This window comes from Schistocerca cancellata, chromosome 5 (genome assembly GCF_023864275.1).
Source record: "Schistocerca cancellata isolate TAMUIC-IGC-003103 chromosome 5, iqSchCanc2.1, whole genome shotgun sequence".
NCBI lineage: Eukaryota > Metazoa > Arthropoda > Insecta > Orthoptera > Acrididae > Schistocerca > Schistocerca cancellata.
Window position 1 is genome coordinate 531,566,182 of NC_064630.1, and position 25,259 is coordinate 531,591,440.

At 42.9% G+C, this 25,259-nt stretch overlaps 1 protein-coding gene across 1 annotated transcript in view; it reads right to left on the reverse strand.

Moving 5' to 3' along the window:
• Positions 1–24,963, reverse strand: part of LOC126188666 (uncharacterized) — a 103,956-nt gene extending 78,993 nt beyond the window's left edge. Inside the window, exons 1-3 of the mRNA XM_049930271.1 lie at positions 24,849–24,963; positions 10,271–10,420; positions 9,527–9,835 (exon numbers count right to left, since the gene is read on the reverse strand). Of these exons, the coding sequence (XP_049786228.1) occupies positions 9,527–9,835; positions 10,271–10,397 (436 nt within the window). The 5' untranslated portion in view covers positions 10,398–10,420; positions 24,849–24,963. The remainder of the gene's footprint in view (positions 1–9,526; positions 9,836–10,270; positions 10,421–24,848) is intronic.
• Positions 24,964–25,259: the final 296 nt, after the last annotated feature.

A 25,259-nucleotide genomic window follows, 5' to 3' on the forward strand; every position in this document is an offset into this window, starting at 1 on the left:
ATAAGGATTGGAATGCGATTGTATGGGAGGAAGTAGAAGAAAGGGTTATGGGAGAATATTGGCTTGGTAATAGGAATGAGAGGGCAAAAAGAATAATTGAGTTCTGCAATAAATATCAGTTAGTACTAGCGAATACTCTGTTCAAGAATCACAAGAGGAGAAGGTATACTTGGAAAAGACCAGGAGAAACGGGAAGATTTCGGTTAGATAGTTTGGCAGAGATTCGGAAATCAGATATTGGATTGTAGGACATACTCGGGAGCAGATATAGACTCAGATCACAATTTAATAATGATGAAGAGAAGACACACACACACCGATTAATGAATATACCTACTGAGGCTATAGGTACTGCTATAATGAACAGCCCAGTAGGCATTTCAGTTGAAGAGGAATTAAAATCTCTAAGAAGGGCAGTCACAGAAGTTGGAAAGTAAACCGTAGGTGCAAGGAAGGCAGTTGCGAAGAAACTATGGGTAGCATATGAAACAGTTCAGCTAGCTAATGACAGAAGTAAATACAAAACTTTCAGGGAATTACGGGAACAGGAACACAAGTAACTTAGGAATGAAATACACAGGAAGCGCAGGACAGATAAAGCAAAATGGCTGCATAAAAAATGTGAAGAAACTGATCACTGGAAGGATGGACACAGCCTATAGAAAACTCGAAAGAACATTCTGTGAAATTTAAGGCAAGGGCGTTAACATTAAGAGAACAATGGGAACTCCACCGTTAAATGCAGAGGAGACAGCTGGGAGGTAAAAAGAGTACATTTAAGTTCTTTATGAGTGGGAAGATTTGTCCAATGATGTAATAGAAGAAGAAACAAGAGCCAGCAGGGAGAGATAGGGGGTCCAGTATTAGAATCAGAATTTAAAATAGCTTTAGAAGGCTTCTACATCTACATCTACATTCATACTCCGCAAGCCACCCAACGGTGTGTGGCGGAGGGCACTCTACGTGCCACTGTCATTACCTCCCTTTCTGTTCCAGTCGCGTATGGTTCGCGGGAAGAACGACTGTCTGAAAGCCTCCGTGCGCGCTCTAATCTCTCTAATTTTACATTCGTGATCTCCTCAGGAGGTATAAATAGGGAGAAGCAATATATTCGATACCTCATCCAGAAACGCAACCTCTCGAAACCTGGCGAGCAAGCTACACCGCGATGCAGAGCGCCTCTTTTGCAGAGTCTGCCACTTGAGTTTGTTAAACATCTCCGTAACGCTATCACGGTTACCAAATAACCCTGTGACGAAACACGCCGCTCTTCTTTGGATCTTCTCTATCTCCTCCGTCAACCCGATCTGGTACGGATCCCACACTGATGCGCAATACTCAAGTATAGGTCGAACGAGTGTTTTGTAAGCCACCTCCTTTGTTGATGGACTACATTTTCTAAGGACTCTCCCAATGAATCTCAACCCGGTACCCGCCTTACCAACAATTAATTTTATATGATCATTCCACTTCAAATCGTTCCGCACGCATACTCCCAGATATTTTACAGAAGTAACTGCTACCAGTGTTTGTTCTGCTATCATATTATCATACAATAAAGGATCCTTCTTTCTATGTATTCGCAATACATTACATTTGTCTATGTTAAGGGTCAGTTGCCACTCCCTGCACCAAGTGCCTATCCGCTGCAGATCTTTCTGCATTTCGCTACAATTTTCTAATGCTGCAACTTCTCTGTATATTACAGCATCATCCGCGAAAAGCCGCATGGAACTTCCGACACTATCTACTAGGTCATTTATATATATTGTGAAAAGCAATGGTCCCATAATACTCCCCTGTGGCATGCCAGAGGTTACTTTAACGTCTGTAGACGTCTCTCCATTGATAACAACATGCTGTGTTCTGTTTGCTAAAAACTCTTCAATCCAGCCACACAGCTGGTCTGATATTCCGTAGGCTCTTACGTTGTTTATGAGGCGACACTGCGGAACTGTATCGAACGCCTTCCGGAAGTCAAGGAAAATAGCATCTACCTGGGAGCCTGTATCTAATATTTTCTGGGTCTCATGAACAAATAAAGCGAGTTGGGTCTCACACGATCGCTGTTTCTGGAATCCATGTTGATTCCTACATAGTAGATTCTGGGTTTCCAAAAACGACATGATACTCGAGCAAAAAATATGTTCTAAAATTCTACAACACATCGACGTCAGAGATATAGGTCTATAGTTTTGCGCATCTGCTCGACGACCCTTCTTGAAGACTGGGACTACCTGTGCTCTTTTCCAATCATTTGGAACCTTCCGTTCCTCTAGAGACTTGCGGTACACGGCTGTTAGAAGGGGGGCAAGTTCTTTCACGTACTCTGTGTAGAATCGAATTGGTATCCCGTCAGGTCCAGTGGACTTTCCTCTGTTGAGTGATTCCAGTTGCTTTTCTATTCCTTGGACACTTATTTCGATGTCAGCCATTTTTTCGTTTGTGCGAGGATTTAGAGAAGGAACTGCAGTGCGGTCTTCCTCTGTGAAACAGCTTTGGAAAAAGGTGTTTAGTATTTCAGCTTTACGCGTGTCATCGTCTGTTTCAATGCCTTCATCATCCCGGAGTGTCTGGATATGCTGTTTCGATCCACTTACTGATTTAACGTAAGACCAGAACTTCCTAGGATTTTCTGTCAAGTCGGTACATAGAATTTTACTTTCGAATTCACTGAACGTTTCACGCATAGCCCTCCTTACACTAACTTTGACATCGTTTAGCTTCTGTTTGGTTTTCGGCTGCGTTTAAACTTTGAGTGAAGCTCTCTTTGCTTTCGCAGTAGTTTCCTAACTTTGTTGTTGTATTACGGTGGGTTTTTCCCGTCCCTCACAGTTTTACTCGGCACGTACCTGTCTAAAACGCATTTTGCGATTGCCTTGAACTTTTTCCATAAACACTCAACATTGTCAGTGTCGGAACAGAAATTTTCGTTTTGATCTGTTAGGTAGTCTGAAATCTGCCTTCTATTACTCTTGCTAAACAGATAAACCTTCCTCCCTTTTTTTATATTCCTATTTACTTCCATATTCAGGGATGCTGCAACGGCCTTATGATCACTGATTCCCTGTTCTGCGCTTACAGAGTCGAAAAGGTTCGGGTCTGTTTGTTATCAGTAGGTCCAAGATGTTATCTCCACGAGTCGGTTCTCTGTTTAATTGCTCGAGGTAATTTTTGGATAGTGCACTCAGTATAATGTCACTCGATGCTCTGTCCCTACCACCCGTCCTAAACATCTGAGTGTCCCAGTCTATATCTGGTAAATTGAAATCTCCACCTAAGACTATAACATGCTGAGAAAATTTATGTGAAATGTATTCCAAATTTTCTCTCAGTTGTTCTGCCACTAATGCTGCTGAGTCAGGAGTTCGGTAAAAGGAACCAATTATTAACCTAGCTCGGTTGTTGAGTGTAACCTCCACCCATAATAATTCACAGGAACTATCCACTTCTACTTCACTACAGGATAAACTACTACTAACAGCGACGAACACTCCACCACCGGTTGCATGCAATCTATCCTTTCTAAACACCGTCTGTACCTTTATAAAAATTTCGGCAGAATTTATCTCTGGCTTCAGCCAGCTTTCTGTACCTATAATGATTTCAGCTTCGGTGCTTTCTATCAGCGCTTGAAGTTCCGGTACTTTACCAACGCAGCTTCGACAGTTTACAATTACGATACTGATTGCTGCTTGGTCCCCGCGTGTCCTGACTTTGCCCCGCACCCATTGAGGCTGTTGCCCTTTCTGTACTTGCCCAAGGCCATCTAACCTAAAAAACCGCCCAGCCCACGCAACACTACCCCTGCTACCCGTGTAGCCGCTTGTTGCGTGTAGTGGACTCCTGACCTATCCAGTGGAACCCGAAACCCCACCACCCTATGGCGCAAGTCGAGGAATCTGCAGCCCACACGGTCGCAGAACCGTCTCAGCCTCTGATTCAGACCCTCCACTCGGCTCTGTACCAAAGGTCCGCAGTCAGTCCTGTCGACGATGCTGCAGATGGTGAGCTCTGCTTTCATCCCGCTAGCGAGACTGGTAGTCTTCACCAAATCAGATAGCCGCCGGAAGCCAGAGAGGATTTCCTCCGATCCATAGCGACACACATCATTGGTGCCGAGATGAGCGATCACCTGCAGATGGGTGCACCCTGTACCCTTCATGGCATCCGGAAGGACCATTTCCACATTTGGAATGACTCCCCCTGGTATGCACACGGAGTGCACATTGGTTTTCTTCCCCTCTCTTGCTGCCATATCCCTAAGGGGCCCCATTACGCGCCTGACGTTGGAGCTCCCTACTACCAGTAAGCCCACCCTCTGCGACCGCCCGGATCTTGCAGACTGAGGGGCAACCTCTGGAATAGGACAAGCAGCCATGTCAGGCCGAAGATCAGTATCAGCCTGAGACAGAGCCTGAAACCTGTTCGTCAGACAAACTGGAGAGGCCTTCCGTTCAGCCCTCCGGAATGTCTTTTGCCCCCTGCCACACCTTGAGACGACCTCCCACTCTACCACAGGTGAGGGATCAGCCTCAATGCGGGCAGTATCCCGGGCAACCACAGTTGTAGTCCGATTGGGGGATGCGTGGGACGAGCTGGCCGTCTCCGACAAACCCCCATCCGGACCCCCACAGTGATGCCCATTGGCAACAGCCTCAAGCTGTGTGACCGAAGCCAACACTGCCTGAAGCTGGGAGCGAAGGGATGCCACCTCAGCCTGCATCCGAACACAGCAGTTGCAGTCCCTATCCATGCTAAAAACTGTTATGCAAAGTACGCCTGAACTAATCTACAGAGAGCGCAAACAAATCAACACAAAATTTAAACGGTTATTAAAATACAAGATTGCCTAGTAAATGCAGTAATGCTGCTACTTGCGCACTTCTGTCACACTGCTCGGCGGCGGAAGGAGACTACGCGATTTTACACTATTCGGGTACTAAAACGTGATGATACAACTCTCAAATACTATAATACGCCCGAAATTTGTGAATTAAACAATGCAAGTACCAAAAACACGCAAAGAAATTAAGAATTAAACTATGTAACAAATGAGTGAGCTAGGAGTATACGACTTGCTGCTGCAGCTGCTTATCCAACGGCGGCAGGGAGCACACTGACTCTGACCAACCGACACTGGCCGTTCAAAACAAAAACAGAAGACAGACGACTACGCGAATTTACACTATTCCGGTACTAAAATGCGATGCTACAACTCTCAAATACTAAAATACACCAGAAATTTATGAATTAAACAATGCAAGTACCAAAAACACGCAAAGAAATGAGTGAGCTACGAGTATACGACTTGCTGCTGCAGCTGCTTATCCAATGGCGGCAGGGAGCACACTGACTCTGACCAACCGACACACAAGGCTTGAGGTCACATAAGGCAGAAGAGATAGATAACATTCCATCAGAATTTCTAAAATCATTAGGGTAGGGGCAACGAAACAACTATTCACTTTTGTGTGTAGAATATACGAGACTGGCAATATACAATCAGACTTTTGGAAGATCATCATCCTCACAATTCCAAAGATAGCAGGAGCCAACAACTGTGAGAGTTACCATACAATCAGCTTAACACCTCAAGCATTCAATTGCTGAAAAGAATAATAAACAGAAGCAATACTGTTGGAGGAGCATCCGCAACTGAGGATTATAGCAGAGGTTGAAAATACTGCTACAGTTGAATGGTTATTTTATTTAACACATGACCAGTTTCAGGCTCTTATACACCCATCTTCAGGTGTTGTAGCTTGGTACTGTGACCCTGAACACCAAATTGGACGAGTACAAGATGCCTGAAACTGGTCGTGTGTTAAATAAAATAACCTTACAACTGCAGTGGTATTTTCAACCTCTGGAACATACAGAAGAATAGCAAAGAAAATTGAGAATCTGTTAGATGACAACCACTTTGGCTTTAGGAACAGTAAAGGCACCAGAGAGGCATTTCTGACATTGCAGCTGATACTGGAAACAAGACTGAAGAAAAATAAGGATATGTTTATTGGATTTGTCGACCAGGAAAAAGTGCTCAACAATGTAAAATGGTGCAAGATGTTCAAAATTCTGAGAAAAATGGGGGTAAGCTATATGGAAAGACATATAAAATACAAAATGTACAAAAACCAACAGGGAACAATAAGACTGGAAAGTCAAGAACGAAGTGCTCAGATTAAAAGGGGTGTAAGGCGGAGATGTAGTCTTTTGACCCTATTCTTGAATCTGTACATCCAAAAAGCAATGAGAGAAATAAAAGAAAGGTTCAAGAGCCAGAATAAAATTTAGGGTGAATGGATATCAATGATAAGATTAACTGATGATATTACTATCCTCAGTGAACGCAAAGAAGAATTACAGGATGTGTTGAATGGAATGAACAATCTGATGCGTACAGAATATGGATTGACAGTACATCAAAGAAAGACAAAAGTAATGAGAAGTAACAGAAATGAGAAAGGCAAGAAACTTAACATAAGAATTCGGAATCACAAAGTTAAGGAATTCTGCTATCTAGGTGGCAAAATAAGCTGTGGAGGACAGAGCTACGAGAACTTTAAAAGCAGACTAGCACTGGCAAAGAGGGAGTTCCTGGCCAAGAGATGTTTGCTAGAATTATTAATTTGAGGAAGGAATTTCCGAGAATGTACGTTTGGAGCACAATATTGTTGATAGTGAGACATGGACAGTGGGAAAACTGGAACAGAAGAGAATCAAAGCTTCTTAGATGATGTGCTGCAGAAGAATGTTGAAAATAAGGTGGACTGATAAGGTAAGGATTGAGGAGGTTCTCCAAAGAAAAGGCTAGGAAAGGGACATATGGGAAACACTGAAAAGGAGAAGGGACAGGACGGCAGGAGATCTGTCAAGACATCAGGCAATAACTTCCAAGGCACTGGAGGGAGCTGTAGAGGGTAAAAACTATAAAGGAAGATGGAGATTGGAACACACCCAGCAACTAACTGAGGACATAACTGAGGACATAGGTTGCAATTATTATCATGAGGTGCAATTGCTAATCTGAGGTGACAAGGTTATCACAGGAGAGGCATTCATGATGGGCAGCAACAAACCCATCAGAAGACTGACGACTCAAGAAAAGCAGTCAGAATGTGGTGTGGGTGCAGGATAAGGGGAATGATCAAACACATGATAATAGTGTTACTGACATGTTTATTAGGATACACTCAAAGTTATAATATGTGTTCAATACAGTCTCCTGACTCAGCAACATGCTGCTTACTTAACGTAGCATGGTTGCTTGCAGCATATCCAGTGTAAGCAGAGTGATATGTTGTCTTACGCTGTCCCTCATATAAGGATGTCACATGGGTTTAGGTTGGGGAATTCGAAAGACCACACATCTTGAAACTGCCTGGAGATGATGCAGTCATTACCACAGGATTCTCGAAGTTAATCTTTCACCTGCAAGTGACATGTGGTGTCATCCCAACTTGCATGGAAATCGTGGTGTGGACACAGTTGCATTCTTGCAAAACTGTAATCACATGTTACACAAGGGGGGTCCTTATAAAGTACAGATGTCACTGTACACCTAACAGGCCCATAAGGCATCATCTCCTCAAAGAAAAATGGACCGAGAATGAAGGAGCTTGTGAAACCACGGCACACAGCCACATAAGCTGAGTCCAATGGATGCTCCTGCACAACAAGTGGCAGAGTAGAACCCTATGTGCGACAGTTCAGTGTATTCATGGAACCATGCAGAGTAAAACGTGCCTCGTCTGTCCAAAAAATATTCCCTGGTCTCAAATCATACATCTCAACAAATGCAGGGGGGGGGGGGGGGGGGGAGGGGAGGAAACATGACAAATTCATTGTGTTGTAGCCTATCTTGGGGAATCATATGGTACACATCCTGAATCTTGTACAGATACGAGTGTAAAATGCACCACAATATCTTTTGAACTGTTGACCAGAGGAGAGAGAATTCCCATGACACCGCCTGAGCACTTGCTGCAGAATTTGAGGCATGTGCTGCACAGTCAGCTACAGGTACACCAACTTCAACAACTGGGATGTGAATGGGACACCTCCCTGCCCCTGCTGCACCACCTAATTCACCCATTTCTTCACACTTCTTGATCATATTTTTCAGCTCACGTATTGGCACGAGGTCTTCTCACAGCTGTTTTTGTTGGCGATATTCCCACAATGCAGTGCCGCTACTGCTGCAATTCAGATTTAAAAAATCTTTATCAGCAGTGCATGGCCTTTCTTCTCAATACCATTGCGCTTTGTATGGAAAACTTCAACCTTTATAATCCTTTGCACCAGCTATGTCACTTCACACAAGAAATCAACACACGTCGTCAAGTGACAAACAGCATACTAGCATCAAAACAGGAAACATCTCACATTCTGTTTACTGTGCCATATTTTCATCTGGTGACACAAAGTGGAACTACTATTTTTTTTAGTACACTCCATGAGTGCACCAATTAATGAACATACCTACAATGTTCCGGCATCCTGTGATGTATACAGCCGTCACTGCAGCACTCTGAACATCGTCAGTTTAATATAACCACCTGATATTAAGAGTGTAACTATGACAACAGCAAAGAAAACTAATGAGAAAGAGGTAATGTAAGTAGCAAAGACCAGAAAGTGAGAAAATTACATGCAATGCAGAAGCAGCAAAATAAGCCTACACAGAAATTACAGGAACAACTGTAAACAAAAGACCAGTACATGAAAGCAGAACATGCAAAAATTGTCAAAAGAACTAAAATAAAACATAACTTAATGGCATTACTAATTTGAAAATCTTTTGCAGACTCCCAAGATGCATGTGAAATGAAGAAAAATCGTTTTCACCACAATTCCTGAACGACATTAATTACTGGGGAAGCAGTCTATAGTTCGACATTTACATAGTGCTACCTCATCAACATAATTTGTCAACAAAAACACGCACAAGAGAATGATTATTGTTCTATAACAAAATTACTTATCAACAGTGCAAATTAATCCTTTCCTACAACAGTCTATTACAAAAGATATATTCTGCTAGCCCTGTTTTGGCATACATTTGTAACTTCATTCAACAGATTCTCTACGATTGCTGTATTTTGCTTGCTTACTTCAATTATTAATTTTTATGAGTAGTATTGTTTGTTTCAATGTCTGAATAGGAATTGTGCAGCAGGTTTTGATCTACTAAACATTTCCTGATTACCTATAGAACACACCATACAACAAGCCTTTCTGCTCTTGCCTATCACCTTCGATATGAGGAACTGAATTGATCATTCTTTTTTTTGAACATTCATTCAGCTTCTCCTTTCTCTATTCTTTTCTTTGGCCCTATGTGACTATGTTAACTAACAAAATGTTGTGCACTATTGATTCTGATACAAATTATGTATTTGGTGAGCACTATTCTATATATATATATAACACACATTCCAGTGGCATTCCTGATTACAGATCATGCGAATTAGGATTTACTAAGCAAAAATGACTTATAAGTAAGCATGCTTCTGCCCACTTGTGGATTTCTGCTGTTCTCGGCATGACTTGATGTGCGCTGGTGGATGCTGTTTGTGAGAAACATTTTCATGCTGGCTGTATCGTTTCTGATTAAGACGCTCAGCAGAACAAAAACCAGGAAATGCTGGTATTGCATCTGCTGGAATGACTGCAACATGTTTTTTCAGCACCACATTGGTGGATAGGACTGATGAACTAACATCACTTCCCGATTCTTCAAAAGAGCACACATGCTGAGTAACTACTGGATCATTATTTCTCACACTCTCCCAGAATGCCAAGGGTTGAGAATGGGATGAACCATCTGCTGCAAAGTAAACAAATTTGAACAAACAATTTGCAATGTGGAAAACAGTGTTTCTCATTGAGCAATGGTTTAATCCCCTGTTCGTGATTTTTATGACAAGATTACTTTTATTTTCATATTTACAATATTATTTCATATTGTTAGGTCTATTCAATCTCTTTCCCTTTCCAAATCGTCATTTATAAACTGTTTTTCTGGTTTTAACAGGAAAATTACTTTCTATTATTAAATAGAGAGAGTTGTTCACTGCTTAAGTCAAATTCAAAATATTATAAGCAATATTCTCAATATCAGCAATACTACTCAATGAAAAAAATAATAATTTTAATTTTTGTCACATGAGAAAATTGCATTAAGTGCCAAACTGAAATAAATAATGTAGAATCCTCTTGTGACTGTAAAGAAAACAAAAATCTGGACAGTGTAAAATCTTACCTTCTTTTGAAATGCATACATATCTGGTAACGGCCGAAGGTGTTGGATTTGTTACAAATTTCTGTTTTCTTGGAACACCAGCAAAGGTATCAGAAATGTTTGTTGTATTCAAGAACTCTTTCGACATGAGTACAAAAGACACAATGTCACCTGCAACACATTTAATCGTGTGTTAAAATAAAACAAAAACACAGCATACCAAAAAAGTGCAGAGAATGGGATTTTATCATACATTAACATGAGCTAACACTGCACTGTCACCATTAAAATAGGAATGAAGGTCAAATATGTATTTACAGGTTACTGGAAATACAAATATTTTATGTGTTTGACACAGAGCTTCAAAGTTTCTGCTTTTACATCTCGTACCATGGGTAGTCAGTCAATGTTAGCAACCATGTCTGCAGTACAAAACAGAATGGGTGGATTTTGCAAAACAGTCCTTTCATTACAAATCCAGGAGATATTCCTTTGTCCCATTCCAATTTACCTTCTGTTTTTTCTGTCAAAATTAAATTGCATTTAGTTCATGATATACCTGCATACATGATTCCTTGACACACACGATACAGTTTTTTTCCTTTTTTTTTTTTTACAGAATGGAACAATCACAGATTTTGAATATAGACATGTACCACAAGTGAAATGTGTGAGAGACATTTAACATCCAGAAGAATGTATTTTCAAAATGTGCAATATTGAATTAAAGTAAATCTTGCTATGTCAATCATTTTCCAGAAAATATCATTGAATCTTCAGGAAAATTCAATAAACAAAACAAATCATAACTTCTGATGAAAGGATTATCAGCAAAATACTTTACTTTGCAGACACCTTAAGGAAATTTAGATAGTCAAGAGTATTTTGTTTGTTTCATCAGTAGTGAAACCACATGTTGGGTGAAAGAATTCTGCATTGAAACTTGCATAAAAAACTGAAGAATTTACAAGGAATGAATGCAATATTATTGTATATGAAGTGAAAAATATTACAAAAGGAACATCATGTGTGCTCTCATTAACTTAAATTGGAAATATTTTTTATACAGTAATGATCTTAGGTACAATACCATAAAGAAACAATGAACAAGAGTGGAGTGGATTTTAACTGCAAACATGCACCTGCCATGTATGCTGTATTGTGGAAATAATTATATTCCTCAAAAGTGATCACACCATATAATCACTCAATAATAACATGGAAGGCATGTTGATACTCAAATCACTCAACGAAGGTGTACTTGTTCGAACTTATGCATGTCAACTTAAGATTGCAATGAATTCTCTAGATGTACAGATCTGCAGAATCTGGCAGCCAGAAAAGCCACTCAGCAATGAAACAATGCCACAGACTGTCAGCCAATGCACTATCAGCTCAGCAATGTCAGTAGAGGCCTGCTTCCGCAAGTCAACCAGAGGGGTATCACGTGGACCCCTGCTACATGACCAAGTGACATACTGGTTATGCCACGCCTGACCATCACCCCTGCTCCAGATGTTTTGTCACAACTTCGATACATGGGCTTTCTGCAACTGTCAGCCTATGGAATGGGGGATTTAAACTACCACAACCAGCCTGACAAGGTGTCGTCACATTTGGGCTGTCTTGGTTGGATGGTTGGTTGGTTTGTGGGATTGAAGGGACCAGACTACTAGGACCATTGGTCCCTTTTTCCATGAACTTGAAACCCCCCCACAAAAAATAAAAACAAACAATGGAGATGAAAAGAGACGACACAGGACAAGAAAGACACAGACAGAGATCAGACAAAAGGAATTAAAATCACACCGAGTGTGGCAGTGGTTGGCCGATCACAGAAACTGAAAAGGAAAAGCCAACCACCAAGGAATGCACTAAAAATCCCAATCTAAAATTGTAGGCCAAAGGCCAGACTCAACACAAAAAAGGACAAACACTTAGATCAAGCGATAAAAACCCTCTGAACAAATAAAACTCAAAACTAAATCTGCCATCGCAACGTCATCCGATAAAAGTGCAGGAAGCATATCAGGCAGCGCAAACATCTGCCTGAGCGGAGTTAAAAGTGGGCAGTCCAACAAGATGTGGACCACTGTCAAAGCTGACCCGCAGCGACATAAAGGTGGGTCCTAGCGGCACAATAAATAGCTGTGTGTTATCCAGGTGTAATGCATAGATGGCAGAGGACAACAGAGTCCATGCGAGAGACCCGCAAGGAGGAGCGCCACGCACCGGTAGCCTCCTTGATGGCCCGAATTTTGTTGGGTGAAGGAAGCTTGTGCCATTCTTCGCTCAATGTGCGAAGTTCCTTCTGCCGCAAAACTGACCTGAGGTCACTCTCTGAAAGGCCTATCTCCAAAGCTGATGCACCGACAGCCTGTTTGGCCAGTGTGTCAACATGATCATTTCCCGGGATGCCGACACGCCCCTGGATCCACACAAAGACCACAGAGCGGCCGCAATGGGCAAGAGTATGGAGGGACTCCTGGATAGCCAGCACCAAACGAGAGCGACGGTAACACTGGTTGATAGCTCGTAAACCGCTCAGGGAGCCACTGCAGATAATGAAGGACTCACCGGAGCAGAAGCGGATATACTCTAGGGCGCGAGAGATGGCAACCAGCTCGGCAGTGAAAACAGTGCAGCCAGCCGGCAATGAGTGTTGTTCATAATGATCCCCTAGAGTAAGAGCATAACTGACACGACCAGCAACTATCGAACCGTCAGTATAGACAACATCAGAGCCTTGAAACGCGGCAAGGATTGAAAGAAAGCAGCGGCGGAGAGCCTCAGGAGGGACTGAGTCCTTCGGGCCCTGTGCCAAATTGAGCCAAAGGCATGGGCGGGGCACACACCACAGGGATATACGCAGAGGGTCCCGGAAAAGAGGTGGAAGATGGAAAACCTCAAGCCCAGAGACAAGAGTTCTGACGTGAACCGCGATCATACACCCTGACCGGGACCGCCGTTCCGGAAGAGAGCCGACCAACTGAGGGAAAAGGAGATGATAATTGGGATGCCCGGGCAAGCTAAAAACGTGTGTAGCTTAAGTGGCCAGTAATCGTTGTCGCCGGAACCGCAATGGAGGGACACCTGCCTCCATAAGTGTGCTGTTGACAGGGCTTGTCTGGAAAGCTCCAGTGGTGAATCAGATCCTGCTGTGAAGGATGGGGTCCAGCAACCACAATGCAGAAGGTGAGGCTGAACCATAAGCCAGGCTCCCATAATCCAGACAGGACTGAATTAATGCCTGGTACAGCCGTAGAAGGGTAGACCGATCGGCACCCCAGCTGGTGTGACTCAAGCAATGAAGAGCGTTAAGATGCCGCCAGGATGTTTGTTTAAGCTGCCGAATATGAGGCAGCCAAGTCAACCGGGTATTGAAAACCAATCCCAAAAACCGATGCGTCTCTACCACAGCAAGAGCTTCACCGTCAAGATAAAGCCATGGCTCAGGGTGAACAGTGCGTCACTGGCAGAAATGCATAACGCAGGTCTTGGCAGCCGAAAATTGGAAGCCGTGCGCTACAGCCCAAGACCATGCCTTTCAGATAGCGCCCTGCAGCTGCCGTTCAACAGCTGCAATGCCAGTGGAGCTATAGTATAGGCAGAAGTCATCAGATGTTCCCACCGCCGCAGTGAGCCCACTAATTGCAATCAAAAAGAGGCAGACAGTTAAGACAGTTCCTTGCGGTACCCCATTCTCCTGAACTCAGGAGGAACTATGGGAGGCCACAACTTGGACATGGAAGGAACGAAGTGACAGAAAATTTTGTATGAAATCGGGAGCGGACCCCAAAGACCCCAACCATGAAGTGTAGAGAGCATGTGATGTCGTCATGTCGTATCATATGCCTTCCGCATGTCAAAAAAGATGGCGACCAGATGTTGACAGCGGGCAAATGCCGTACAGATGGCAGACTCCAGGCACACAAGATTATCGGTGGCAGAGCGGCCCTTATGGAACCCACCCTGAGACAGAGCCAGAAAGCCCCGAGACTCAAGTAGCCAACTCAATCTCCGGCTCACCATGCGTTCGAGCAACTTGCAAAGAATGTTGGTGAGGCTAATGGAGCAGTAGCTGTCCACCTCCAGTGGGTTCTTGCCAGGTTTCAACAAGGGGATGGCAATCCACCGAGCAGTGTTTGAGCATCTGACAGTGGACGCGATCTGGCCCGGGAGCCGTATCAGGCCAAGTGGCTAGGGCACTTTGGAATTCCCACTCCACTGAATGGAGTATTGTACGATTCAGGGTGGTGTGTGTGAAATGAAAGGCTACGACGTTCCAACCACTCTTTCAGGGAGTGAAAGGTCAGTGGGTAATTCGCAGAAGCGGAACTCTGAGCAAAATGCTCCCCTAAGCAGTTTGTAATTGCGTTGGAGTCATTAAAGAATGCTCCATTCAGTGAAAGTGCAGGTACACTGACGGGGCGGTCTGATAGCCACAGAGTCGCCTAATCTTGGCCCAACCCTGCGATGGAGAGGTATGGAGGCCAATGGTGGAGACATACCTTTCTCAGCACTCCTGCTTGCATTGGCGAATGAGGTGACAGGCTTGTGCATGGAGCCGTTTAAAGGCGATGAGGTGTTCCAATGAGGGATGCCACTTGTGACGCTGGAGTGCCCGCCTGTGATCTTTAATCGCCTCAGCAATCTCGGGTGACGACCAAGGCACTGTCCTCCGCTGAGGGGACCCAGAAGAACAGGGAATGGCAGATTCTGTGGCAGTAATGATGCTGGTGTGGTGGAAAAAACTGCTGCAGTTCCACCAGAGAATGACATTGTCCATGGCCGAGAAAGGCGTGAAGGGATCGAGGAGGCAGATTATGCCGCTGGGTCACCTGCTACCACCGATTGAGTATCTGTGCGAGTGACATCCATTGTGTCTGAGAGTTCGGCGAGATATTGGTCCTTGAAGGCCAAGATGAAGGCACCGGTAGCAATCTATCCTTCGGACCCCGATCAACACGACGGACGAAGTGAATACCTCGTCGCTCTAAACTGGCGCGCAGCTCAGCATCAGACTGCAAAAGAAGGTCCCTATGGAAAATAATACCCTGGACCATATTTAAACTCTTATGGGGTGTGATGGTAAGTGAAACATCCCCCAACTTGTCACAAGCAAGTAACTTTTGTGACTGGGCAGAGGATGCCGTTTTTATCAATACTGACCCAGAGCACAATTTGGACAAGCCCTCCATCTCCGCAAAATTGTCCTCTAAATGCTCTACGAATAATTGAGGCTTTGTTGATATGAAAGACTCCCCATCAGCTCTCGTACAAACTAGGAACCGGGGCAAATAATTGTCACTGCCATCCAGAGCCTTACTCTCCGCCCACGGTGTGGCCAGGGAGGGTAGCGATTTGGGATCGTATATCTGAGCGTTGAATTGAGCCAGAGAATGCCTACAGACTGCTGGTGGCTGACCACCAGCAAGGGATGATGTACCACACTTCATTGTGGGTCATCCGCCCTGATGCCACCCACTCCGACGAAGGGCCCTCCCCACGGCGCCACCCAGCCTCAGCAAGGGCCACCTGGCAGGACGGCCATTGTTGGGAGTCCTAATGTCCCAGGGAGATACGCATCTACTCCTTGGCATATTTGGGGAGTTAACGGCGCAGGCATCAGCAGAGCGATCCCTGTGTTGTCAGGGGGCTTCAACCAACGGAGTACATGGCGGCCCCACCACAACGGACTGGCTACCATGCTGGATATTAGGTGCAAGGAAGTCCATGGTCGTCGTCTCCGCAAAAAGCAACACTTCGTAGTGTATGGTGTAAATCGCACCCAGGAATGTATCCTTGCCCAAGAGATGGAGAACGAGCAGGACGGCAATGTGATGACGAGAAAGCTGGCTAAAGGCCTCAATGCACGATGGACACAATGCACCATGTAAGGCGCCCATCCCCAATTTGCTTGCTCTTCAGAAGAATTTGGAAATATGGAGGTCAAACCCAAGAGGGGACCATCATCTATAAGCTAAAACGTTTGAGACTCTTTTTAGTCACCTCTTACAACAGGCAGGAATACCGTGGGCCTATTCTAACCCCCGAACCCGCAGGTGGGTCTGGGCTGTCTGATGATGCACAGCCTGTGTCAGTTGTTGCTGCACCTATGACACTGTCTCCACAGAGCTGCAACCGTATGACCACTGCTTGCATGTCCAACCTAGCCACACAGAAGTCACCTCCATGCCACACCACCACCAAGGCCATCCGCTGCCATCCACTGTCATGCCGTGGTAGTCAGGCCACCGTTGCCGTCCATGGGGAATGCCTGTGTCAGTGCACCTGTACCAACATGCCAGGAACAGGAGATCCCTCCCACTGTCAGTTTCAGGTGCATTGAACCACATCTGTTAGTGTCTGTTGATAAAGTGTTCCAATAACTGATTTGCTGCATTCATTGACTGGACCTCCGCCAACCTCCAGCAGAGAACCACTCAGCCAATCCTATCCTATATTACACTTGCTATAGTATTGGTGTCAGAATATCTGCTGGAACTAGAAATGGTCATCCAACAGAGCCTTGAAGAGAAGACGGTGCAGCAGCAGTCATGATCAGCGTTAGTTTGCAAGTAAATGTCGGAAATTTTTTTTTTGGCCTGTCTGGTTATTTTTGTCCTTTCCTTTATCTATGAATATACTGTATGCTATACTGAGCAAAATCTGTCAGTGAAAAATCAACAACCCAGGAGGCAATTCAGCATATACTAAAAATAAGGTAGCTTTGGTCAGAGCTGACATGAAGCTTCGAGTACAGAAGCGAATCATTTGAAAGGTCAAAGAATGGAAGGTTCATCTCCGGACGTGTCTTCACCTATCCTTCATGCTGGTACAGTCTCATTGGTGGCACCAATCCAGGTAAATCTGGGAAAGGCATTTTTGTCTTCATAGGTAGTTTGCGTATGGCCTGAAACACAAGATCCCTTTTTGACCCCTTCGCCTGACTGTACCAGAATGGTGCAATTACTTAAGTGAGTAGTTTGCAGCTGAAGCCAATAGATTTGGAACCGAGAAGGGAAACTGCCTTCTAAAAATATTACATTCTTGTCCAGACTGCAGCGAGAAACCGATCAGTATTCCTGGAGTGATGAACAGTTGTTGGGTGCAGTTCATTTAAAACTGGTAGGAGATGCTACAACAGGGCAATGAAAAATTGCAGGTTGCTCAGCCCTTCGCAGAGTTTCAGGAAGAAAAATATGGTACCTAATGGCATTATCACGAACAACTTAATGGTGTAGCAAAGAAGGAAGCAAAATCATTAGAGTGTTGTGTGGACTGCATCAGAAGAATCAGGGTCAATATGTATGAATTAATGAATGACGATCATGTCAATAAAGCCATTTTCATCAAGCAGAACAACAGGTGGTTGATATGTTTTTGCAGGACCTTCCATCCGAAGTGCTGCAGAAGGTATGGAAAGAGCTTCTGATAACTTTGGATGAAGCAGCAGCAGCAAATGCAGCAGCTTTGACTGAAACTGATTCACTGACTAGACCAAGGGTGAAGCAAGAAGTGTTTAATGCATAGACTGTATGTTATAGACGTCTTTCTCTTAGGCATGTTCAAAAGTTCTGTATGAAGCCACAATATTTGAGGTGCAAGCAAATGGGGCACTCTGTTAGAAAATGTCCATAGGCACTAAGATGATGGAATCAATGAAACACTTGTGCCCCTGTTTTAAACAGAACAGAGGCACTGTGACCACTGTGCAACACTCCCAGTAAATTCGAGTAAGGGACACCATGGGGCAAAATCAGTGGCAGATACCTGTCTATTCAGTTGTGTAAAAGGTAGGTCACATAAGCTGTTGTTACATACAGGACACAGATACCCATGGCTGGCCAGAGTATATTGAGTACAATGAATTTGAACCCATCATGGTGTGGGTGGTAAAAGTGTGAATTCTCTCAGTTCCACACTGTTGGGTTTCTGAGTTGGAAGGAGAGACTTTCAAGTGTGTGTGGAAGTTGTTCCTACCATGGGCGTTATCTACGGTGTCATTCTGGGTCTGGACTTCCTGATTAAACATCACACCCAAAGAGATTTACAGCAGCGCATAGTAGAGCTGGGCAAGACATAATTCAGTCTAGGTTTTATGGTTGACAGAACCAAACTGCCGCAAGGAATACTCGAGATGTTGGTTAAACCTATTAAACTGCAAACACAATCTCTGAGTTTGACTTGCGGGATACGATACCGAAAGATACAGTAGGACTGGTCTGAGTGAATGTAGAAGCTGCTACACCGATTAATACAATACATGGCAACAAGGTACTGGATGCAACGCAATGTTTCATACAAGGTAGTTTGTCATATGTGCAGGAGTTAGATGGTAGCTGAGTAGTGTGCATCTGTAAAGATAACTTTCATTTAGAGGACGTGAGGATATCGAAAGAAACACTGAAAACTAACTAAGAAGCCTTATACGATGAATTAGAAAGGTATTTAAATGCAGAATACCTAAAGCTGGAACAGTCTGTCAATTTACCTGTACTAAGTGAAAAAGTGATGCACCTGAAAGGACGTGATATAGAAGATATGTTGAAGTTATTGGAGGAATGTGCAGCCTCATTTAACCCATCTGGACCATTGCCAGCAACTCCTCTGGTGCAATACAAAAACAGGTCAAGAGTCGCACTCAGAAAGCTTCTCCAGTCCCACTGCTATTGAGATCTAGATCTACATCTACACTCCACAAACTACCATGAGGAGCAACGCAGAGGGTAAATCCTATTGTAGCAGTCATTAGGGTTTCTTTCTATTCCATTCATGTATGGAGTGTGGGAAGAATGACTGACTGAATGCAAGTATGCATGCAGTAATTATTCTAACCTTATCCTCATGATCCCCATGTGAGCAATACGTAAGAGGTTGTAATATGTCCCTAGAGTAACCGTCTAAAGCTGGTTCTTGAAATTTTTTTAATAGACTTTCTTGAGGTAGCCTACACTTGTCTTGAAGATTCTGTAAGTTCAGTTTCTTCAGCATCCCTGTGACACTCTCCATGGATTAAAAAAAACCTGCAACCTTTCGTGCTGCCTTTTCTGTATACATTCAGTATCCTCTGTTAGTCCTATATGGTACAGGTCACATCCACTTGAGCAATATTCTGTAACAGGTCGCATGAGTGATTTGTAAGCAATCTCTTTTGGACTGACAGCCTTTCCCCTGTATTCTACCAACAAACTGAAATCCACCATCTGTTTTAACCATGGCTGAATCTATGTGATCATTCCATTGCATATCCCTACGTACTGTTACAACCAGGTATTTGTATGAGTTGGCCGAGTCCAACAGTGACTCATTGATATTAGGGTCATAGGATACTACATTTTTTGTTTTGCAAAGTGCAAAATTTTCACATTTCTGAACATTTAGAGCAAGTTGCCAATCTCTGCACCATGTTGAAATCCTATCAAGATCTGACTGAATATTTATGCAGCTTGTCTCAGATAGTACTTCATTATAGATAACTGTGTCATCTGCAAAAAGCACGATTTTAGTATTAATATGGTCCGCAAGGTCATTAATTTACAACACGAACACTAAAGGTCCCAACCCACTTCCCTGGGGCACACCTAAAGTTACTTCTCCATCGGATGATGAATCTTCTTCCAAGATAACATGCTGTGTCCTAAGGGGCACGTCTGAACTGCTGACAATTAATAGACTCCTACCCTTTTGCATTTGCCATCTCCTGACACCAAACGAAACGGTTTCCCCAGAACAGGTGAAGAGAGTCCTACTGGCTCAGTTTCAGTTTAAGACAGCACCTCAGAACTGTTGTTTGGGGGATCAGTACAACAACCTGAGTGCTTCCTGGTCCCCGTCCACCCTGTATAGGATGCCTAAATCTACCGTTGACACACCTCTCACAGTCAAGTGGGTGAGTAATGACACGCCCCGTACTTTCTGCAGTGAAGGCAGGATCCACAGGAGAGAATAGTACTTGAGGTACCTCTGGTACAAGTATCACAAGCACATGACTCTCTGGAGCTCTTCCAACACACAGATTTGCAGCAGCTGCCAATCATTTGACAGTAGTCAGGGTGATTTACAAACATCAACCAACTTACACCCTGTTAGAGAACACCACTCACAGTGGGGCTGCATTCTGGCATGCTACGGGAAGGCAGCCTGATCTCTACATTCGAACACTACACTGCAGTATCACTGAAAGATTAGGATCTGCAGAACTGTAATGCTACATATGGCCCTTACAATGCAGAGACTCTATCTCAAGAGGTAGAATGAAAACTTCTGACACTTGAGAATGCTGTTCTGAGGCATATTTTTGGACCAATTTCAAAGAGAGGTGACTGGAAAAAGAGGCAGAGGCAGAGGGAGAGGCAGAGGGAGAGGCAGAGGCAGAGGGAGATGGAGAATTGTGAACTGAGCTGTACAAATCATCATACATTGTGTCAGTGGTTAAAGAGAGGAGACTGAAATAGCAAATAATACATTGAATAGGCCAGATGACCAGGAAAGTTGTGGAAGAAGACATCAGAGGTAACAGACCAAGGGAAAAACCATATCTGAGATGGGTTGATGGGATAAGAGAGGATATGAGTACGATGGGACTACCTGGAGAAGAATGCATGGATGGAAGAAAATGAAGGAGGCCATGGTTTGTTTGGCTGACCTAGTAAATAAGCGCACAGTTTGGAAAGATATAAACAATACTAGCAGCAGTGACAAAGTAAATAAGTGTGTAACAATATGTGGAGAAGGTGAAGTTTCTGAGTGCGCCAATCCGTGAGTATTGATGTGCAACAATGGCTCCAGGCCTATGAGGTCTGTTGAGCTTCGGTGGGATATACAAAATTCAGTGATTTTTACATGACATGCAACAGGAAGGCAGCCTGATTTTGCAGTCAGCTGCTGTCACCAGCAGAGAGTGCATATCTAAAAATTAACAGACCTTCCTTTTGTAAGGAAACCCTACACAATAATATAATTACGCACACGCACACACACACTGCAATCAACTTTCCTTACAAAAGGAAGGTCTGTTAATTTTTAGATATTCACTCTCTGCTGGTGACAGCAGCTGACTGCAAAATCATGCAGCCCAGACACTTCTTCCATATCACTGATATGTGAGCCACTTGATATCATTTTTCGTTGTTGTAATTATGAGTTCAGTAGAAAATAAAACTTTTAAGAAACAGAAAATAACATCACAGTGTAAGATTCTTCAACCTCTCTAGGAATAGTTCATGAAAAAATAGTTCATGGATGAGAGGTCAGCTGTCAGTTTCTAAGGGGACACAAATATTTGGCAAAGGACTACATTGCAATCATCTGGTGTGCAAATGAACTGAGTGCCTAGGACAAGCATGGGCCTGATTAACATACTTACTTAAGCTCATAGGCCACCTTGTCACAGCACATCATCAGAACTGTAGCATCCATGACGTTAATGTTTATGGGGTAATGCACCGAAATGAATGACACAAATATCCCTATATGCCATGTCAACAAATTATGCCTAAAAACACTCGCTCCGCAGCCTCCTCCTGCCCCATCACCCTCCCCCCTCTCTCTCGCCTCCCCCCCCCCCCCCAAGAATTTCTTCTGCAGGTCAGATCAAGAGCAATCACAGGCCACATCCAGCCCAAGGGTTGCTGGTTGCCTATCTGTAGCCTAGGAGCTTCTGTGGCACTGTCATCTCGTAACCCCCTCCCCTCCTTTTCTGATTTTTCATGTGTCACATTCACATCACTTTGGGAAGACACGAATCACAGCATAAAAAGGTTTCACAAGCTGCTGCAGCAATGGAGGAGCTGTATTATGAATGCCTTTGCATGATGCCATGAAAAATATGCGATGAATAACATCACCAACATCATGCATCACACTGATGTAGCAGCAACCAGAAGACACAAGAGATGTGCTAATTTAGTCGTGGTATGGGAGAGAGAGTATGCTTTACTGGTTGGTGCCTGGAAGGATTAATTACGAACTATTTAAAATACGTTTATAGCTGGATAGTCTAGGGGTAGTGTCTATGGTTAGTAATCAAAACATCTTTAGCCCGGGTTTGAAACCGACCACCACTTAAATTTTGATTAATAATCAGCACTGGCAGCTGAATACTTCAGGCATAAGATGTCAACCCTCATTCTGTTAAAGGCCTTTTCACAGAGGGTGGAGGAGTGGACGGAGGTTCAGGGGACTCCCTTGTCCTTGAGGTGGGAAATTGCCCCTAAAGGCAGAAGAATCGGCATTCATCAATGGCATGAGGATTCAGAAGGCAATGGAAACCACTGCATTAAGGATGCCTAATGTGTGTGCAAAGGACATGCAGCCTATAATTGAAAAAATATCATGATAATCTCTCCATTGGCAAAAGATTCCGGAATAGTCTTCCCTTTGGATCTCCGGGAGGGGACTGGCAAGAGGAATGTGACCATGAGAAAAAGATTGAATAACCAATGAAAGAATAACATTCTACGAGTCAGGGTGTGGAATTTCAGAAGCTTGAATGTGGTAGGGAAACTAGAAAATCTGAAAAGGGAAATGCAAAGGCTCAGACTAGCTACATAAGGGCCAGTGAAGTGAAATGGAAAGAAGACACGGATTTCTGGTCAGATGAGTATATTAACAGCAGCAGACAATGGTATAATGAGAGTAGGATTCATTATGAATAGGGAGACAGGGCAGCGAGTATGTTACTGTGGACAGTTCGGTGACTGGGTTGTTCTTATCAGAATCGACAGTTCAGGTACAAATGCCGACAGAAATAAACATTGTAACAAAGAAATTAGTAAGAAACAACTTCAGTGAAGACATACAGTATCCTTGAAAGTTAAAAAATGATTTTTTAAAATAAAACCTGTCCAACTTGAAAGTAGAAGCTCTCCTTTTCTGGGAAAGTAGAACTATATGACAATCAACAGAAAAAAAAAAAAAAAAAATGAATTGGCATTTTGAAAAAAAAAAAAAAGTTTTTTTCCACAAATTGTAAAAAAGTTCAGAGCGCTATAGTAAAATAACTTTCACAGATAAGTCCAAATGGAGGATTTCTTTGTAATCATAAAGCAATTATCTTTCAAATAAAAAAAAAAAACCAAACAAAGTATCTAGAACTGATCCAGAGATACAGCATTTTAAATTTTTTTTTCCAAAATTCACATCTTCAAAATGGTGTTCGCACCTCGTATTAGCTATATTTGCAATACACATTTACAGCTGTATGCGATACAAAAGTTTATTCTACATATTTCCATTTATTAATGAGTTATGGAATCTCTTTGTTGGAAAATTCAATCTACATAGTCGATATTTTCAAAATAGTGAACTGAGTTACAAGTATTATGTCTGATGCCCTCACATCATCCTTCAGAGATCTCTTCGAAAAGCTGGGTACTTTACAAATAATTCACAATATATCTATGTATTAAAGTCCTTTGACATTAATAATGTTTGTTTCCATAAAAATAGTGAAGAGCATGAATATAACATTCAGAGCAGAAACAACCTATGTTGGTACCAAGACTTCAAGATGTACATGTAGATGCAGATGTACGGATTAACATTACTACAGAAAGGAGTCTTATTTGTGGATAATGTGCATTCAGCAACATACCAGAGCACATTTAATGTCATGTTTATAATGTACTTTAGATTTAGACTGGATTACAGAACTTTCTGTTGGCCAACTCTTCCTACTCCACAGAAGAGTAACTTCACAGAAACTCCTGAATTTAATTTTTTGCATTATTTTATAGTTAGAATACCGCACTCTAAAAAATCAGGCGTAATGCAAAGTCATTTCACTGTACTACACTTACATTTATATTTTTGCCTTTTTTCCACATCCAAGACCTGTCTCTCCACAGTATCTACGGAATAGGCTAAACCTAAAGTAAAGGTGATTTAAAGAGCTTCATTCGGTCAGTAGACCTATGAGAGAGTGTTTACAAAATAATACCACACTTCGCTGTACAAAGTATGCTGTAATGATTCACTGGAAAAGTACAGCTGTGTGAAACACACATATAGAATCTCTCCCACCGAACTAAATCACTTGAAAAGGCCCATCAATCGCTTCTCCCCCATGAGTAAACTTAAATATGTAAACAATTAGTTCTCGCAAAAATACCGGTACGGTTGTCTGCAGACGTGCACGAAAGGATCTAGAGAGCAAGAACAAAGCGTATTGGCACATTTCAGTGAACTACTCGTCTCCCTAATGTGCATACGTTCAAAGAACGACCAATACGCAGAAATTCACTGCATGTAGGCCCTTCGTACAAATGGTAATTCGATGAAAAAGGCTAATATTTGCTCAACGTTAATGACACCATGAACACTTTTTTTCGTTAATTTTTCTGGGTTGATAACATTGATAGTTTATACTTACAGCCTTGCTACAATGAAAATATAGAAACACAATGAAAAATCGAATATTTATTCTTGCGATCCTATAATTTTATACAAACAAAATACGGGATTTCAACCCTCACGAATGCAGGTAATCCTACAGTAGCGAACTCCGATCTGGAGGGGCAAAGGACTCTAACAACAAATAAAATTTACTCTGGCAACTGACGCCGGTGGATTATTTTACATTTTCCGCACTTACCATGTGTGGCTGACGAGTATTACAGCTCAATTCTTTGGTAAGTATTCAGCCCGTTAAATCAAAACACTGTACACTATTTACAAAACTATCTTCGTGCAGACCGCTCAATTCAAACACGGCAGCAAGTTTTACTTACCAAAGATAAAGTTGGTCATAAGTATTTATAAGATCTTTGCAGAATGACAGTTGAAACTTGCGACAGTTGCAGACAAGTAGAAAAGTACATATGCACAAGTCACCAACGTTTAATTCAAAAGCAAACGCGTGATTGGCTGTTTTCCCACATCGTCCAGCCTCTTTGATTTCGAAAAATCAGATTTAAAATATTTGATATCGTAAATCTTATTCTCTTTCAACAGATTTGTATTTTATTTAATAATACGAAGATATATTTAAGCGTTGACTGATCAA